Source organism: Sciurus vulgaris (genome assembly GCF_902686455.1).
Source record: "Sciurus vulgaris genome assembly, chromosome: 1".
NCBI lineage: Eukaryota > Metazoa > Chordata > Mammalia > Rodentia > Sciuridae > Sciurus > Sciurus vulgaris.
This window is the reverse complement of record NC_136461.1, coordinates 65448273-65468515: the sequence shown is the minus strand read 5'-3', so window position 1 is coordinate 65468515 and position 20243 is coordinate 65448273. Positions and strand designations below refer to the sequence as shown.

At 38.3% G+C, this 20243-nt stretch overlaps 2 protein-coding genes across 18 annotated transcripts in view; both read left to right on the top strand.

The window, feature by feature from the left end:
- USP33 (ubiquitin specific peptidase 33) overlaps positions 1-6989 on the top strand; it is a 53185-nt gene extending 46196 nt beyond the window's left edge. For all 8 annotated transcript variants that reach the window (XM_079137785.1, XM_079137790.1, XM_079137789.1 and 5 more), the window contains 3 exons: positions 2271-2373; positions 4805-4873; positions 5796-6989. In XM_079137785.1, coding sequence (XP_078993911.1) covers positions 2271-2373; positions 4805-4873; positions 5796-5953 — 330 coding nt within the window. In that variant the 3' untranslated portion in view covers positions 5954-6989. The remainder of the gene's footprint in view (positions 1-2270; positions 2374-4804; positions 4874-5795) is intronic.
- A 12564-nt stretch (positions 6990-19553) lies between these two features.
- The window catches only part of ZZZ3 (zinc finger ZZ-type containing 3), a 103239-nt gene continuing 102549 nt past the window's right edge, over positions 19554-20243 (top strand). For 8 of the 10 annotated variants that reach the window (XM_079128781.1, XM_079128777.1, XM_079128780.1 and 5 more), the window contains exon 1: positions 19988-20127. Coding sequence is in view for 1 of the 10 variants with exons in the window: in XM_079128770.1 (XP_078984896.1) it covers positions 19751-20127 (377 nt within the window). In the remaining 9 variants the exon portion in view is untranslated. Of the gene's footprint in view, positions 20128-20243 lie in introns of all 10 variants that reach the window. The other 2 variants (XM_079128770.1, XM_079128767.1) reach the window with 2 other exon arrangements.

Below are 20243 nucleotides of genomic sequence, written 5' to 3'. Positions count from 1 at the left end.
GGATTACTGATGCATGCAACAACCTGAATGAATTTCTGAAACATGCCAAGAAAAGACAGACATAAAAATGACTGATATCTAATTAAAAAAAAAAAAAAAAGACTGATATCTAATTTTATTTGTAAGAAATTTCTGAAGAGGGGGAAAAAAAAATGCAGAGATAATTAGATCAGTGGTTTCCAGGGCTAAGAGCAGTAGAGTGATTATAAACTGATGCGGTGTTTTGGAGATGTTGGAAACTGGATTATGGTGAAAATTGTACAACTAAATTTATAGAAAAATCACTGAACCTCCCCAGTAACGCTGGGTTGATTATGCCTTAATAAATCCATTTTTATTTCTGTTGTTGACCCCGCTCACCCTAGCATTGAGGATTAAACTCAGAGCCATTCTACCATTGAACTATATCTCCAACCCTTTTTAAAATTTTGAGACAGGGTCTTGCTAAGTTGTTGAGGCTTGCCTCAAAGTTGCAATCCTTCTGCTTCAACCTCCCAAATAGCTGGACCATCACAACCAGTTCACAGCATTTTTTATTCCCTTTCATTGTTCATTGTTAAGCAGATACTTTGTGTCCCAGAAAGATCCTTGCCCTCAAAGAATCTACATTTAATTAATAAGTGTTATATATTAAAAATCATATACTGTGGAAAAAGGAACTCTTGAACAGCATAAGAGATCAGGAGTACAGTATGACAGGCTGATACAGGTTGCAATTTTAAAGAGAGTAATCACGATTCATTGAGAAGGTGACATTTAAGCAAAAATGGAAGAATGTGAGGGAGATAGTCATTTCAATATCTGCTGAAAGAAGAGATATTGCAAAAGCTTTGAGAGAAGAACATCTGATTGGGGTTCTAGGAATAACAAAGAGGTCAATGTGATTATAAGTAGAAATGGAAAAGGGAAAAATTAGAAGGTGAAGTCAGATCCTGGGAGTTACTTCTGGGCTATTATAAGGATCTTTGGGGACAGCTGCAGGATTTCTATTTAATTAAGGGGATGACATAATTTGGACTTGGTTATCTTTGTCCACAGTAATGTTACCATGGGCATTTAGCTACCCATTGTGACATACTACTATAATTAGATAAATTCCCAAATACTTCTCATTTCTCTGAGGCTCTGCTAGTTGTATCTCTCTTTCTATATCAGTTTTTCTATCATTTGGGTTTCTTCAGTTGCCAGCAGTGGGAACCAGACTGATTAAATAGAAAAAGAATTTATTGAAAAAAAAATTAAATAATCAAGACATCCAGAAGTTTGAGAATCAAAGTAGCCCTGGATATCTAAGCCAACCTAAATCGATGTTGGAGTGACTTCATTCTAACCATTAGGTGATTCTCTTGCAGAATTCCATATCTAATAGAGTTGTGTCTAGTGTGAGTTACATACCCATTCTTTAGGCCTTAGGGCTGGTGGAGGAAGTAAAACATCTTCCCACTACATTTTTTTTTTTTTAAATAGCATTGCTACGTTTTTTTTTTTTCTTTTTTAATTATTTATTTTTTTATGTGATGCTAAGGATCGAACCCAGTGTCTCACATGTGCTATGCAAGCACTGTACCACTGAGCCACAACCTCAGCCCAATCCCACTACTTTTGAGAATTTGCCTATACATATCACATATATATGTCCTGTGAAATAACATGTACAAGAATTTTTTTTAATATATAATTTTATTTTTTATGTGGTGCTGAGGATTGGACCTAGTGCTCACAAATGCTAGGCAAGCTCTCTACCACTGATCCACAACCCTAGTCCTCCAAGAGTATTCTTTGCAGCATTGTGTTGGTAATAACAGATTGTCTACCAGTATCCTAATTGAACAAAAGTAAAGTGTAGACATAGGTAAAGTTTACACATCAGATTTTTGTGTGTGTGTGTGTGTGTGTGTGGTGCTGGGGATTTGAACCCAGGGCCTTACCAACTGAGCTATATCCCCAGCCCTACACATCAGATTTTTAATAAATATGTTATTGTTTTGTAGTTACTGTTTGAAGACTTTACCTTGATCATCTTCCACTTACAGACTTCTTCACCCCTTTTGTTAAATTTTGAAACATAAATTAGAATTGCTTATTAATGGTTTCTACCACATATCATCATACTAAGAGAACTTAAGTAGCATCAGTGTACATTTTATTGTGGTACCATACTCTAGGTGTATGAGAAATTGGCCTTGTCAGATACTGAAGTAGAATGATTTTACTGTTTTGTGATCTAGCAAGTTGTGGATATTAGGTGACTGATTTTTTCCTCTCTGTAGCTCAACAGAGCATTCCAAGAGGAGGACTCTCCAGCTACATTTTATTGCATCAGTATGCAGTGGTTTAGAGAATGGGAAAGTTTTGTGAAGGGTAAAGATGGAGGTGAGTGGTTAACTGAACAGTGAATTTTTTTGTAACTTTTTGTTTTATTCATTTAATAAGTACTTCTTGTGTGAGAAATACTTATTATAAAAGATAAAAAGACCCCTGATCTTAGAGATCTTACATTCTGATTTATATTCTTCTTTTGTGGGGTATGGTTTATTATGGAGTATTGAACCCTCAGCTTCTTTACCACTGAGCTATGGCCCCAGCCCATTTTATTTTGAGTCAGGGCTATGTAAGTTACTGAAACTGACTTTGACCTTACGATCCTCCTTCCTCAGCCACCTGACTTGCTGGGATTACAGAAGTGCACTACCATGCCTGCTGTATTCTTGTTTAAAAAAAAAAAAAAAAGATTTGTAAGCCTATTTATGGGCTTGGAGATTTAGCTCAGTGATAGAGTGCTTCTCTAGCATGCATGAGACTGTGGGTTCAGTCTCCAGCACTGCATTAAACAAATAAACACTTTATGAATTGTAGCATATTCATAGCAAGAATAAAAGAACTGAACAAAAGTAGTCAATAAGTCTTATTTTTTTTTTTCCTCCAGTACCAGGGATTGAACCCAGAGTGCTCTACCAATGAGCTATGTTCCCACTACTTTTTATTTTTGAGACAGTGTCTGAGTTGCCCAGACTGGCCTTGAACTTGAGATTGTCCTGCCTCAGCCTCCCAAGTCTCTGAAATTGTAGGCATCTACCACAGTGCCTAGCAGTCTGTGATATTATTGAGATATTTTAAATATTTTATAGCAGTAAAAGAGTGGTTATGGTTTATCCAATACAATGGAACACTTTGTGGACCTTTAAAATACTTTTGTGCCATAATATTTAATAATTTGATAATTAGATGTTCTTGATATATGAAAAAAGCTTGCAACTCAGTAGGCATAGTTTGAATCCTGTTTTTTAAAATTTTTAAAAATTATATTATGCAAAAACATTAAAATAGTTTGCCTCTCTGGGTGTGGTGGTAGATGTCTGTAATCTCAGTGATTCTGGGAGGCTGTGCTGAGAAGAATGCAAGTATGAGGCCAGCCTGGGCAACTTAATTTAATCAGAAATTAAAAAGGGTGGATATGTAGCTCAGTGGTAGAGCACCACTGGATTCAGTCCCTAGTACCACAAAAAAAGTTTGCCTATTCTTCTCTTAATGTGATTAGAATAATTATTTGTGACATCGTGCCTATTTCAAAGCTGCCGTATTTTTTGTGGGGGTAGGAGGGCAGGTACCAGGGTTTGAACCTGGTGGTGTTTACCACTGAGTTATATCCACAGCCCTTTTTATTTTTTTATCTTGAGACAGAGTCTCACTAAGTTGATCAGACTGGCCTCCAACTTGCTCCTGCCTCAGCCTCCTGAGTTGCTAGGATTCTAGGCATATGCCACTCCACCTGACCTGCTTTGCAATTGTTGATAATGAACATTCACTTTTCTTTTTGTATTCAAAGGAAAAACAAACGAAACTTTTTTCCTTTGATTTCTTTTTTTTTTGTACCAGGGATTGAACCCAGGGACACTTAACTTCTAAAACACAACCCAACCATTTTTATTTTTTATTTCGAGACAGGGTCTTGCTAAATTGCTTAGGGCCTTGTTAAGTTGTTGAGTCAAACTTGCAGTCCTTCTGCGTCAGCTTCCCAAGTTACTGAGATAACAGGCATGTACCACCATGCCTAGCTAAGAGCTAAGACTTTTTTTCTTAAATTAATAAAGGATATATTTTTAAATTTTTGTAATTATTTTAAAATTTATTTCAATGACTGGAACAAATTTAGAATTGTTTAATTTCTTTTTAAATTACAAAGGAATTGGTTGAACACAGTGGTACATGCCTTTAATCCAGTTACTCAGGAGACTTAGGTGGGAGGATTGCAAGTTCAAGGCCAGCCTATGCAATTTAGTGAGACCCTGTCCTAAAATAAAATTAAAAAGCTAGGGATATAGCTCAGTAGGAGAAGACCCCTGAGTTCATCCCCCAGTACCAGGGGGAAAAATTATAAAGGAATTGTTCTTTGATAACATTAAAGGTATATTTTGGGGCTGGGGAGATAGATCAGCTGGTAGAGTGCTTGCCTCACAAGCACAAGGCCCTGAGTTCGATCCCCAGTACCACAAAAAAAAAAGGGGGGGGGGTACATTTTGATCTGTAATCCCCAAATGGAGAGTTAAGAAACAATTTGTCTGGACTTTGGGAAGGTTAATGAGAGAACCTCTCTCACCTTCTTTCCTGGAGTTATTTCAGGAAAAATAAAACCCAAAAAGAAACTCAGGAAGAAACTTTAACTTAGATAGAAACTGTAATAATTTATAGACAAACTGATTATATGGTTGTAGCTCTTAATTATTTCATGCACAGAATTATTCAATTCTTTGTTAAATTTGTTTGAAGTATACATTTTGATAATTCTTTTTTCCTTTCAACTTAGATCCTCCAGGTCCTATTGACAACACTAAAATTGCAGTCACTAAATGTGGTAATGTGATGCTCAGGCAAGGTAAGTTTAATTAATACTAAAACCTTTACTTAGCCAGCCATGATGGTGCATACCTGTAATCCCAGATATTGAGGAGACTGTGGTAGAAGGATTACATTTGACGATAACCTATATAACTTAGGGTATGTCAAAATAAGATAACAGTGGCTTGGAATATAGCTCAGTGGTAGAGTGTTTGAAATGGGTTCAACACTCAGTACTACAAGAATGAAAAAGAATGTAATTCATGCTTGAACTAAGACAAAATATGGAAAGCAGCCAGTGTTTATTTTAATCTGAGAAAAGATTTTAAGGCTGTTGATAGTAGCTGGGAAAAAGCATCTTGACAGAATATACATTGCAGATTATAAAAATTACTTCAGGCACAATTATTTAATCAAATATTTATAAGAAAATTGTTTACAATATAATCTGGTAGTCTGAAGACTACCAGCCCCTTGAAATTTTTAAAAGAGATTTTAGTTTTCTTCTTCCTCATAATTATACTGTGATTCTCCTCAAGGGTTGAATGATTTTTAAATTTTTACTAATATATAAAAACATAAAAGTCATCCATGTTGGGCTAGGGAGATAGCTAAGTCAGTAGAGTGCTTGCCTTGCAAGCACAGGCCCTGGGTTTGATCCCTAGCACCGCAAAAAAAAAAAAAAAAAAAAAAAAAAGGTCATACATGTTAATTCAGTACCATGTAATATTTGATATACATGGTACTGTGTATGTGTATATCCATGTGTATGTGTATATCAGATGGTTTTGATCTGTTTGAATCACCAGAATTTAGTATAATGCTTGGCATTTAGTTAAATTTTAAAATGTTTCAGGAGTTCTTAATTGATCCTAAATGATTTGTGCTGGTGGGTACATTATAAAAGCATGTGCAATATGAATATAAACATTATTTGCTCTATGTACCCATAATTTTAGGAGCGGATTCTGGTCAAATTTCTGAAGAAACATGGAATTTTCTGCAGTCTATATACGGTGGAGGGCCTGAAGTTATCCTACGACCTCCAGTTGTTCATGTTGATCCTGACATACTACAAGCAGAAGAAAAAATTGAAGTAGAAACACGATCTTTGTAATCTGGAGGATATAGGGAGTTCTAATGAGAAATCATTTTCATTTCCCTTGACATACATATTCAAAAACATTCCCTAAAGCATGTTTTTTTCCTTGATTTCTTTTCATCTTTTATCCCATTTATTCCTTCTTACTGGGCATTATGGAAGAATGTTAAAATGTGTAATATACTACAGGTCAGTGTATTTAATGCTAAATAACTTACCATAAAGTCTTTCAGTGTAATATTTTTGAAAGAGAAGGGACAGTTGTGATTAATTGATAATCAGTAGGCTATCTTTGATCGTTTTTCTACACGCAGATCTGCAATATCCTTTGTAGCGTTGTAAATATTTTTTGCTTTGAAAACTTTTTCATTACCCTATGCTAGCATAACTGACCAATCTTTTCAGTTCTCCAAAATCCTAATTTAATTGTATAGTTTCGACATGGCTTGGTATAGTAAAGAGCCTATTTTAAATTGAGAGTAATAGTCAGAAAGTTGTTAATTTCCTAAAGCTCAGGAAACATTAGGATGTCACTTTTGCACTGCAGCATATAAACTAGCATATTAAAATGTGCAAAATGTCTTTTGAATGTATCAAAGATGTATTTAGTTTGAGTGGAACTTGTCAGCAGATATCAGTAACTTATTGCTTCTTCTATTGTAAAATGTTAAACTTCAATTCCTACAACCCTAAATAATATTCATTAATGTCAGTAAGTAAGAATCCTTAGAGTTAGTTCTAGGCCACCTTTCATTTTGCAAGCATGAAGTGTGGAATGTGTCAATGAGGTTGTTGATAAAGCTGAAGCCACTTAAAAAATGATTTTTTTTAAATGAAATGCATAAAGTCTTTTGAATAATGTAGTATGCACCACTATTTGCTTGATTATGTAATGACAAAAGTTTAACTATACTCCAAGTTCAAAAACATACTGGATTACATTGAGGATGTTGGATAACATTCTCCATGTCTTTGTTTCAGTTTGGGGCAGCTGCCACCATCTAAAGTGATATTGTTAAAAATTAGTTCAATAAAAGTGATTTAAAAATGTATAACTTGAATATTGAATTTATTTGATAGGTATTAAAGGTAAAGGACATAGAATTTGTTCATATTCTTAGTACTTCTCATTTCAGAAGATGTGGGACTGGGGAGGTAGCTCAGTCGGTAGAGTGCTCGCCTCGCAAGCACAAGGCCTTGGGTTCGATCCCCAGCACCAAAAAAAAAAAAAAAAAAAAGGTATGGAAATCATTCAGTAAAGTTTTGTTTAATGAAATAATGAGTTTATTAATCATCTATTTAAGGTCCAATAAACTTGTTTTGGTACCAGGGATTGAACCCAGGGTACTTAACCACTGAACCATATCCCCAGCACCCCCCTTTTTAAAAAATAGTTTTTTAGTTGTCAGTGGATCTTTTTATTATTCATTTGTTTATGTGTGGTGCTGAGGATCAAACCCAGGGCCTCGCCCATGCCAGGCAAGTGCTCTACCACTGAGCCACAATTTCAGTTGCCCAACCCCTTTTTAAAATATTTTATTTAGAGATAGGGTCTCACATTAAGGCCTTGCCGAGTTGCTAAGACTGTCTTTGAACTCATGATCCTCCTTCCTCAGCCTTTGGAGCTGCTAGGATTATAGCCATGTGCCACCATTCCTGGCTTGAAAATTTATTTTTTATTTTTTTGAAGTTCTCGGGATTGAACCCAGGGTTCTTGTGCTTGCAAGGCAAATACTCTACTGAGCTATATTCCCAGCCCCATGAAAGTTTTTAAAAAAGATTTTAGTTTTCTTCTTCCTCATAATTATACTGTGATTCTCCTCAAGGGATGAATGATTTTTAAATTTTTACTGATACATAAAAATATAAAAGTCATACATGTTAATTTAGTACCATGTAATATTTGATATATGCATCCATGTGTAATGTGTAAATCAGATGTTTTTGATGTTTGAACTTAGTTAAAAAATTTTAACTAAAAAGATTTGTTTTTAACAGCGTTTGCCATTTATTGAACATTTAACATTGTTTTAGTCACTCTGATGTGCTTTCCTTATATCTAATTTTCATAACAATTCTGTGATATAAGTTAAGTGCCTTGCCCAGAGTCATATAACAAAGAAGTGGCAGTGTGGGATTGCAACTTAAATCAATACGACTTTATACCAGTGCTCTTATTCACCACAGCATATTATTTCTCAATGAATTCCCTTGAAACTGGTTATGGCATTGGTCACATTCATTAATAGCAACATATTATTGAAATAGGGCAGGAATTGTGACTCAGTGGAGAGCTTTTGCCTAGCATGTGTGAGGCACTGGGTTCAATCCTCAGCACCACAAAAAAATAAATAAAATTATTTTAGAAAGTAATATAATAGAGAATACTAGTCCCACTGGATATGGTGGTGCATGCCTGTAATTCTAGCAATTTAGGAGACTGAGACAGGAAGATCCCGAATTAGAGGCTAGCCTTGGCAATTTAGCAAGACACTTGTCTCAAAAATTTTTTTAAAAAGGGTCTGGGGATGTGGCTCAGTGGTAAAGTACCTTTGAGTACAATCCCCAATACCAAAAACAAAACAACAATAACAAAAAAACTGGTCCCTAAGAGTTTATATAATTTTGACATTATGATTGGGAAAATACATAAGAAGTGGTAGCAGTCTCTTTAGCTAATTGAAAAGTATACTCAAAGGATAGTGAGATCCTACATATTTAAGAGTACTTTGATTTCTAGTATGAAGGGGATTAGTTTTTGGAGTCAATTTGCCTAAATTCAAATCCTAGTTGCATCACCTTCCAGCTATGATTTTTTTTTTTTTTTGGTACTGTGAATTGAACCCAGGGGTGCTCAACTACTGAGCCACATACCCAACCCTTTTTTGCATTTTATTTAGAGACAGGGTCTCACTGAGTTGCTTAGGGCCTCCCTAACTGCTGAGACTGGCTTTGAAATCTTGATGCTCCTTGCCTCAGCCTCCCTAGTGTCTTACACTCCCATAGGCATGTGCCACTGCACCTGGCTCCAGCCATGATTTGGATCAATATTTAAACTCCTTTCATCTTCAGTTTTCTTCGTTAACTGAGAATATTGTAGGTTGGATTTTCCAGGAAGCAGAGCTGTTAAGAGTGCATATGATTGGAGTAACATGACTGAAAGAATGGGATGTGTAGGTAGCTCAGTGGTAGAGTGTGTACTTAGCATGCTGGAGTCCGTAGGTGCAATAACCACCATGCCCTGGGGAGAAAAATAAAAAAGGAAGGAAATAAGAGTAAGCAGGATTAAGCAAGAGTTACCAGGATGATGCAGACCTGATAATCTCTGCCAACCCCATAAAGACATCTGGAGCAAAGATTTTCTGTTGGAGGAATCCTGCATTGGGCAGAAATGTCTGGGTCTTTGTATTATAAGTAGGTCTTGTTTTGTCACAGACGAGCAGCTATCTGGAAAACAGTAACTCAGCTTGACCCTAAAGGAGTTAACAGTTGGAGCTGTCCGATGTCCAAACTCGAGCTGACAGCAGGTGTTTTCTTGAGAGAAGTCTGAATAAATCTGTCTGCCATACTCAATTAGGGATTATGTTTATTATATATAATATACTGAACATAATTGGCACTCAGTGATGTAATCTGTTACTTTCTCCTTTTCAAAATATATAACTTCTAAGGACATGGCATTATCTATGCAGGAGTCTTGCCAGTAGGGTTTAATCTTAAGTATCTAATCATGGTGAGAGAAAAGCAAGATAAAAATTTTAAAGGTACGTTGTACAAACACAGCTGCTCTGGACTCTTCAAAAATTTTGTGTTATGATAGACATAAAAAAGGCTAGGCCAGGCATGGTGGCACATGTCTATAATCCCAGAAGCTCAGGAGGCTAAGACAGGAGGATTGCAAGTTCAAAGCCAGACTCAGCAACTTAGTGACAACCTGTCTCAAAGAATAAAGGGTTGGTGATGTGGCTCAGTGGTTAAGTGTCCCTGGGTCCAATCTGTGATACCAAAAAAAAGCCTAGAGGAAGATTAAGAGAAGGTGACAACTAAATGCAGTATGTGGATATGTGGTTCTTGATTTGGTTCTGGATGGGAGGGAGCAATTTATAAGGAATGGTATTGGAACAGTTGGAGAAATTTGATCACATACATGCTGAAATGGAATAGATTTTAGATAAAATAATATCAATGTAGAGATGTTAATTTTTTTCTTTTTTTGATATTACTGAGGATTGAATTCAGGGGCACAGGATCAATGAACTCCACCTCCTTCCAGCCCTTTTTGAATTTTTTTATTTTGAGACAGGGTCTTGCCAAATTGCTCAGGCTGGGCTTGAATTTGTAATCCTCCTTCCTTAGTCTCCCAAGTTGTTGGGATTACAGGCAAGTGCCACTGTGCCCCCCTCCTCAGGGTTAAGTGTCTTTTTAAATTTTTTTTATTTTTTATTTTTTTCGGTGCTGGGGATTGAACCCAGGGCCAAGCACTCTACCAACTGAGCTATCTCCCCAGCCTGGTGTTAAGTGTCTTGAGTGTGTAAATATATAGAAGAAAGCCCTTGTTAGGAAATACATGCTGAAATGCAGAAGTTTACATGGTAATTGTATAATATTTAGGAAAGTGGGAAGACATTTAACAGTGTCTTTGTACCATTACGTGGTAATCATATATTTAGTTTTGCATTCAGTTCTCAATGCTTAACAATGATATCTTTAGTGATCTGTTATCAATTTCCTAGGAAAGCATACTACCATAACAGCTCTCCCTAAGCTTTATTCTTCTCCTGACTTCATTAAATAACCTTACCTCTATTTTGCCAAGATTGAAACGTTACTCCTTTGTCTTCCTTTCATTGCCATCTCTTAATATCTTTCTGGATTAGAGAAAGAAGGAGCTTCTCTCTTCAGCTTTATTAAGGTACAATTGACAAAAGGGGACCCTTCTCTTTTCCTCTCTTGCTTGGTAATTCATTTTTAGTTTTTTGTTTGTTTTTTCTTTTTTTCAGTGCTGAGGATTGAACTTGGCCTCACATATTGCTAGGTAAGTGCTCTACCCCTGAGCTACACCCACAGCCCTTTTTAAAAATTTTTTTTATTTTTATTTTTTTATTGTAAACAAATGGGATACATGTTGTTTCTCTGTTTGTACATGGAGTAAAGGCATACCATTTGTGTAATCATAAATTTTTTACATAGGGTAATGTTTGATTCATTCTATTTTTTTCCCACCCCCTCCCACCCCTCTTTTCCCTCTATACAGTCCTTCCTTCCTCCATTCTTGCCCCCCTCCCTAAACCTCACCCTCCCCAGCCCTTTTTGTTTTTATTTTGAGATGGGGTCTTGCTCAGCTGCCCATGCTGGCTTCAAATTTTGTAATCCTGCCTCAGCCTCCTGAGTAGCTGGGATTACAGGAGTGTACCACTATGCCTAACTTCATTTAATTAGTTTTGATGCTTTGCATCTCCTGATACATTTTAAAAAATAATTATCAATCCTTCATGCTATAGTGCTTCTTAATTCTCCCTCTTTACTATTCCTGCCTTTCTTCAGTTGCTCAGTTCTCCCTTCATTGGAGGGAGAAGATAAAGGAAATGAATATTCTCTAAAACAACTTGCCACACCTGTTTCTTCTTTTGTATTTGCAAATTTCTGGACCCAGTCTATACCCTTTAATGCTATTTTATGGCCTTTTTCCTTTTCAAATCTATCTGGCTTCTATCTTACCCTGCTTAAATTATTTGCCCCTTATATATGACTTATTAGCACACATTACTATTTTCATAATAAACTGTAGTATATTGTGTTAGTTACATCAGAAAGGCAATTTCCTTATGTTTTGAAGCTACTCCTCTGACCCTTAAAGGTCAATTTGAATATACTTATTACTATTTTGAATGATGGCAGTGGAAGGGGTAGGTAAGGAACTAATACTCTATGGAATGAAAAATGAACTACTATTGGTCTGGGTACCTCAGTGGTAAAGGACTTGCCTAGCATGTATGAGGCCCTGGGTTTGATGTTTGATCCACAATACCACAAAGAAAGAAAGAAAAAAAAAAAAAAAGTGTTGTTAAATTTTCTTAATAACAACCCAACTATTTTTTAAAAATAGTTTTATTATTTGTACTGGGGATTAAACCTGGAGGCACTATACCACTAAGCTACATCCCCAGTCCTATTATTTTTATTTTTTAAATTTTGGACAGGACATCTGGCTAAATTGCCCAGGCTGATCTCCAAAGTTGGAATCCTGTCTCAGCCTCCTAAGTGGCTGGGATTACAGGAGTGTACTGCTGTGCCTGATTGTCCCATCGTTTAAAATGATTCTCCAGCATATTTTACTAGCTTCAATGTCTCTTCTGAACTGTAGTCCCAATTTTCTAACTGCTAGGTACATCTAATCATATGTCAGTTTCCTAAAACTTAACAATTTGAAAAGCAATATGAATAGTCATTAGAAATATGGGCTCCAGCTGGGTGTGGTAGTGCATACTGAGGCTGAGGTAGGAGGATCCCAAGTTTGAGGACAGCCTCAGCAACTTAGCTAGACCCTGTTTCAAAAAATAAAAGGGCTGGGGACTTAGCTCAGTGATAAAGCACCCCTGAGTTCAATCCCCAGTATCCTCCCACCAAAAATAAATATGGGCTCCAGAGCCAGTTTATCAGTTACTTGTTGCTAAATCTCAGTGATGTGTAAGAACATTAATGTGTTTTACAAGTTTGTAAAATCAGACATTGACTGATGCATCTGCTGACCTTTCCTGGGTTTACTTATTTTTCTTGGTATTGACTGATCTGTGTTCACTTCTCCTGAGATGACTGGAGTAAACTGCCTGTTTCTTGTGTCCTTCAGCAGGCTAACCCAGGTGTGTTCTCTTGATCATAGTAGAGGAGCAAGTCATTTTCAAGCTAATATATCTTATTAACATTTCATTGTCACATCTATTAACATTTCATTGACTAAAGCAAGTTACATGATCTTAGAATCAAGGAACAGGGAAATAGATTCTACTTTTAGTGAGAGGAACTGCAAAGTCAAATGGCAAGCTGGGCACAGTGGTGCATGTTTGTTCCCAGTGACTTAGGAGGCTGAGAAAGGAGGATCACAAATTTGAAGCTAGCCTCAGAACTTAGCAAGACCTGTCTCAAAAAATAAAGAACTGAGGATGTAGATCAATGGTAAATGGCGGGGGGGGGGGGGGGGGGTGTCCACAGGGGAAAAGGTGTGGTTATAGGGAAGTGTAAATAAGGTAACCTAATCAGTGTAGCATACTGAGATTGCTGTACTTGAATACTAACTCAGGTGCCAATATCTATGAGGCCTTGGCAAGTTTTCTGGCCTTTTTTTTTTTTTTTATCTGCAAAATGAAAATTTACTTCATTGGTTTGTCCTGAAACTGAATACTTTATTAGATACAAAGTACATTGTAAAGGTATAGTGTCCATCTTCCTAGGTTTTGGTGCAGCTAACATACCCTGCCAGTTGCATAGTACTATAATGCTATTCATTTGTCACCAATGGTGGAAAGTCCAGGATTCCAATACAGATAATGACCTTGATTCATATCAGAAATGTGTAAATTTGGCAAAATTATAGAAGCATGATTTATGATAGCAGCCATCCAGGTATAGATTTATAAGACAAGCCCTTTTGGATTCAAATTCCTCCAGCTCTTTGTCTCTTGCCCACATGAAATTCTGCTACAGATCTGTGTACACAAGCGGGAGGCTGTGTGAACATGGCAGCAGGGTATTTCTCCAACACTAGGCATGATGCTACTCAGGCTTAAGATTATCTTTTATAGCTGGGCATGGTGATGCATACCTGTACTCCCAGGAACTTGGGAGGAGGATCTCAAATTTGAGCAACTGAGTGAGCCCCTAAAAAACTTAGCAAGACACTGTCTCAAAGAATAAAAAGAGCTGAGGTTGTGGCTCAGGGGTTAAGCACCCCTGGTTCAATCCCTGGTACAGAAAAAAAAGACTATCTATAGCATAACACAGTGTTTCAAAATTAACTGCCATAAAAAAATGATCATTTTTAACAATTCTGTGTGTTGTCTGGATGGTGTTGACCAGGTTCACTCATCAGGGTGCATTCAGTTGAAGATATGCTGGAATGTCAATAAAAACCTCTCACTGGACTGGTGTGTTGGTGTTCATCTTGATCAAGGTGCCAAATTCATCTTTCAAGGCTTTTCTTTCCCTATGATCTCACCCACTAGGTTCTCTTCATGTGACTTCTCTCCAACAGGATAGCCTAATTTATGGTAGCTGGATTCCAAGAGGGTAAAAGTAAATGCTACAGATTTCTAAAGAGTTATGACTAGAATTGGCACAATGCCATTTCTACCATCTATAGAAAGGGAACTGCAAAGAGTATGCATTACAGCAAGCACTGTTCATTGGGAGTTATCAATTAGTCTACGGATTTGGTCAGCCTGGTGAAGCAAGAGGAAAGGAGGGGTTGCCACAATGTGTTTGTCCCATTTGTAATGATAACAGATTGATTAATGGTTCAGGTGATGAGGGCCTAATCATTCCATTGTAAAGTTACTGTTCAACTTTTCAACTCAGTTTTTTGTGGTTGCTTTTTCTTTTCAGTGCTGGGGATTGAACCCAGGGTCTCATGTGGCTAAGCAAATGTTCTGTCACTGAGCTACACCCACAGTTCTCCTTTTGAGGGACTTTTTCAAAAGATTCTTCACCTGTGAATGAATTGTGGCAGGGCAGGAGTCCGGGGGCGGCGGGGGGGGGGATTGGTTCTAAGTCCTTGATGTTTGAAAGCAAAACTGATTGGTGTTCCAGGAGTCATTTGAGACCCAGAAGACTCATGTTTTATGGATCACATCAGCTAAATGAATGACCATGAAGAAATGGAGGATCATCTGAACAATGTATAATTCATTTATTCCTTTAAGTATTTCTTAACTCTTTCCTTCTAAGATTAAAAGAGTTTCTTTCATAGGCTATGCCTATCACCTCTTCCAAGCTGAATTGCTTTCAGCCTAGAGTGAAAGATGTATTAAAGGATCCCATCAAATTAATTGTTGGATTTACTAGAAAGATGCTGTCGAGAACACTGTTCACATGATCTTGTCTGTTAAGAGATACTGTGGGAGGGATTTATCTTTGTTTTACTATTGGGACAAGTAATGCCTCCATCAGGCAAATCTATATGGATATTGAGACCATCATAAATGATCTTGTTTTTCCTTGTAACAACATCTACCAGAAAGTGTAAATCAAATGTTCAGGACCTTTAGCGCATGCATCTTTGTGCATTATTTTTCTTGCTTCTGTTTTCCTTTCTCCCTAATTTTCCCATTTTAAGTATTTTGAATTTGTTTTTTTACCTATTATACTGATTTTTCATAAACTATAAGTTTTCTTAGAAATAAGTACTTCTTAGAAACAAGTAATATACAAATTTTTAAAACATGCTAAATATATTGATCATTTTGGTGATGTTCAACCACATCTTCCTCACTATATATAGTAAGCACCAAAGAAAGGGTTTTGTCTTGTTACCTCCAGAGCTTAATGTGGTCTATAACTCAAAATAAGTGTCTGGCAAATTTGTCCAATATGTTAATGTTGAAGATTCCTTTTTTCAAATTTCCTCCTCCCTTTTGTTTGGGGTACCATTCTATCCAATTTTTCTTTTACTTTTCTAGTTCCTCAGTGTTTTTGTTTTTCACTTTCCTTTCATAGAAAAATTCAGTGTTTCTCAAGACTTTATTCTTTATGCTATTTTCACTCTTTGTGCTTTCCTTCTGCCCAACCACATTTAAATCCAAGGTTCCAGTTAACTTCCAGATTAGACTCCTACGCAGCTTCATTTGGATATACTAGAGTTATCTTAAACTCAATATACCCTTAATGGAACACATCATTTTCCATGCTAAACCTGTTCCTACTTTAGTATTTTCTGTGGTCATCAATGACAACTCCATCTCCTTAGTCACCCAAGTCAGGAATCCTAGGCTTTCCTTTCACTTGCTCACAAATTCAATCAATTACCCAAATCATAGAGCTTCAGCCTCACAAATATCCAGACACACAAAGGAAATAACCAAACCAATTATAATAGCATGAAAGTATATATCCCCAAAAAGAAAAGTGGTTAAATTATGTAATCATCCCTTAGGGTTTTTAAAGAATATTTTAATGGTATAGGAAAAAAGTTTATGATCTAATGAAAGAAATTAGGATACATTATTTTCATAAATAGTGATTTATTTCTGGTAATGATAAATAGTATTAGTAGCAGTATTAAGTTCTTTCCTATGTAATGGGGCTTTCCATAAACTATTCTCTTTTTGTGGAATGTTTTTCCCACCTTCTTTGCCTAACTCCTAAATCCATTCACACCTCAGGTCTCATTTGGCCTGAGTGTCAGTGGGTTAGAAGTACTTTAGAAAGTGTACTTTGGGGTATATGGACATATGCTCATTGTGACCTGAATTTTTTTCTTCTTTTTATTCTTGAGAAGGGGGTCTCACTCTATTGCTCAGACTAGTCTTAGCTGGGACTACAGGCATGTGCCAGTACAGATTAATTTTTTTTTTTTTAATTGTGCTGAGGACAGAACCCAGGGCCTCACACATGGAAGGGAAGTAATCTACCATTGAGCTATACCCACAGCCCCAATGACCTGCACTTTTCATCCACAGTACTTAACAGGATTTATATACATTATTTATATATGTGCTTATTTCTTGAATATCAGCCTCTCTCCCTAGACTATATGCTCTGTCAGAATAGGACCTTGCTTGTTTTGTTCACTACTCTATGTACAGCACTGTGTGTAGTACTTGTCATATGTTGAAAGAATGAACGAACTATATCAATGATTTTCCAGAGTGGGTTCTAAGGAAGGCAGTGTCTTACATGCTATAGTATGGGACTGAGAGAAATGCGAGCTCACTGCCCACTCCTAGGCTCTCTTTTATTTGGTTCAAGTATCGTATTCTGGCCTGAGACTGTTTGTAATAGGAGTGCCAGTGCATCAGAAAATATTTTACAAACCCCTACATTATTTGATGTTGAAGTGTTTTCTTTCTTCAGTATTTAGGGATGGGAGTATAGTATAGTTCATGAAGCCTGGGTTCAATCACCAGCACAAAAAAGCAAAAACACATCAAATCTTCAACATTCTACAATTCTAGTTGAAAATAACAAAGGTCATATAGGACTACATCTTAATTAGGGTGGGTCATTCACAGGGAAGGTTAACAATGGTTACATACATACATTTAGACATGCTGGGGATGGAACCCAGGACCTTGCACATGCTAGGCAGTGCTCTCCCAGGGTCAATCCCTGGTAAAACAAAAACAAAAACGAACAAAAAACAGAACAACACAACAAAAAACCAAGCACCCAAAATTGAATGGGTAGAGGGAAAAGTTGTAATGAAGTACCTCAGTTGATCCTGCAAGTTCTGTAGGAGATGTGATAATCCTTGAGGATCGTCTCAAACTGAGGTGAGCAGTTAGCAGGTTGGGACTTTTATCCATGCATTCATCAGTTACTGGATGTGGCCTCTCTGGAAATAATATTTGTTGTACTGGGGATTGAACCCAGGGGTGCTCTGTCACTGAGCTACATGCCCAGCTCTTTTTATTGTTTGAGACAGGATCTCACTAAGTTGCCCAGGCTGGCCGTGAACTTGTGATCTTCCTGCCTCAGCCTCTACTGGGATTATAAGTGGGCACTATCACACCCAGCAGTTATATGTCTTATATGTAGTATAGTGCTGGACACACAAGACTCAATGACTGTGGTCATTTTAAGTAGAATTTGGCTCTGTAAATATACAGAGGAAGATAGGGAAACCATGTTGCTTTCTTTTGTATTTCTAGTTCTAACACAGAACGAACACCAAGTAGATTCAAGGAAAGCTTCCTGAGCCTGGTACTGTAGTCCAGTTACTCAGGAAGCTGAGGCAGGGTATCTCTGGAGCCCAGGAGTTCAAGGTCAGTCTGGGCAATATGGTGAGATCCTGTCTCAATAAATAAACAAACGTGCTTATCAACATAAAAATGTATCTGTCACCCTTTGTCTTGAGGCAGATGCTATTTTGAACTGGAAACTAAAATACAGGAGCCATTTCAACCATTTAGTAACTTTTATTAGTCACAGAAAAGCAGGCACATGTATCCATTTGCCTGAAAAAATTGCTTCAGAGATAAGAAAAGCAAAGCAATAAAGCAATACTTGACAACTGTAGAAGAGTACTACTTTATGTCTTGTGCCACTGGGTTTAATATTTCTGGAATATGTCTTCTAATTACAGACAGGGAAGGAAGTTTCAGTTAAGTTTTTCCACAGCTCTTAAAGGAAGCAATTACATCTATTAATGTGGGTTGGGCTTTATTTGTATGCTCAATGAAGTTGGTAGATACAGTGGATATTTTTTGGGTGTGGTGGTGGCGGTGCTAGGGATTGAACCCAGGGCCTGCACATGTTAAGCAACAACTGAACTACGTCCCTAACCTCCCCTTTTTAAGTTTTATTCTGAGGTAGGGTCTCCTTAAGTGGCCAAGACTGGCTTTGAACTTCAGTAGCTAGGACCACCACGTTTTACCCCACCATATATATGTCTTGCAAGTTGCTTAAAGCCTTGCTAAATTGCTGAGACCAGCTATGAACTTGGGATCCTCCTGCCTCAGCCTCTGGAGCCCCTGGGATTACAGGCATGTGCCATCCTGCCCTGATATATATTTTTTAGTTCTGAGATTAAATCCAGGGCTTTGCACTTGCTAGGCAAGCACTCTACCACCAAGTGGTATCACCAGCTCTTTTTATTTTTATTTTGAGGCAGGGTATAGCTAAATTGCCCAGTCTGGCTGCAAGTTTGTAGTCCTCCTGCCTCAGCCTTCCAAGGAGCTGGGATTACAGGCAAGTACCATTGCCCCCAGCAATATAGCTTTTTAAAAATTTTTTTCAGCTGTGCTGGGGATCAAATCCAGGGCCTTGCATATGCTAGTCAAGTGGTCTACATTTAGTTATACCCACGGCCCCCTAACAAGAGATTTTTGAGAGTATTTATTGGGCACTGTTTTGTGCCATAGTTCTGGACATAAAGCAACAAACAAAAATTACTAAATTCAAGCCAGGTGGGTAGCGCAGGTCTGTAATCCCAGTGGCTCCGGAGGCTGAGACAGGAAGATCACGAGTTCAAAGCCGGCCTCAGCAACAGAGAGGCGCCGTTTCTAAATAAAATACAAAATAGGGCTGGGGATGTGACTCAGTGGTTGAGTGACCCTGAGTTCAATCCCTGGCACATCACCCACCTCCGCCCGCAAAAAAAAAAAAAAAAAAAAAAAAAAAAAAAAAAAAAAAGTCACTAAATCCTGTTTATACAAATATTACATTCTTGGTGAGGAAAACATCTGCAAATAATGTCTGAAATGATAACTGTGTGAAGGTAGAAAGTGTGAAAGTAGTGATCTGGAGATATGCTCTTCCGGAAGCTCTCTGACGGTGACCTCTGAAAAGGGACCTGAAATACATATCGAACATCGATGAGTTAAATCTAGGGGAAGTGTCCTAGCCGGAGAGAATAGCAAGTGCAAAGGCCAGAAGTGGTTGGAGTTTTCTGTCGTGAGATCCAGAAAGTCACAGAGGTGAGCCATGGGGGCCATCGGTTAGCGATGAGGTAAGCAGAAGCATCTAAAATATACCACAGTGCCAAGGGAGCTAGGTCTTCGATTCTCAAAGAAGCCAAAGAGTAGGATGAAGCTGTCTTCCAACAGTGGAGAAAAGGGGCGGTATCTCCTTGAGTAGAGACAGGACATACAGCTGCACGGGATGGACTGGGTCCTGCCCTCAGAAGACCAACCCTCGCTCAAGGGCGGGGACCGGCCAAGGGGGCGGGCCTCGGCGGCCCTCGGCCCGCGGGCGCTGCACAGGCCGCGATTACCAGCAGGCGGTGCAGTGAGCGCGCCTGCAGCCGCGGCCGCCTGCTGGTCCCAACCAGGAGGAGAAAGGAGGGGACCGGAAGGAGCCGCTGGTGCTGCGGGAAGTGGCAGGAGCGGGAGGCGGGGACCCACCTGGAAGCGCCGCGGCGCCGCTGTCGAGCTTCCTGCGGCGGTGGCCACTCGAGCAAGTGCCCTGGCGGGAGCAGAGAGAAACCACGGTAGCGGCGCCTCCCGGAGTGGCCCGTCACGCTCGACCCCGTGCGGAAGGTGAGCAGGCGCTCGGGGCACGTGGTGGGGGCCAGACTCGGGGGAGGGAGAAGAAAGAGGGAGGGCGGGGGGTGGAAATGATCGGCTCTGGGACCCGGATTTGGAGCCAAGTTCTG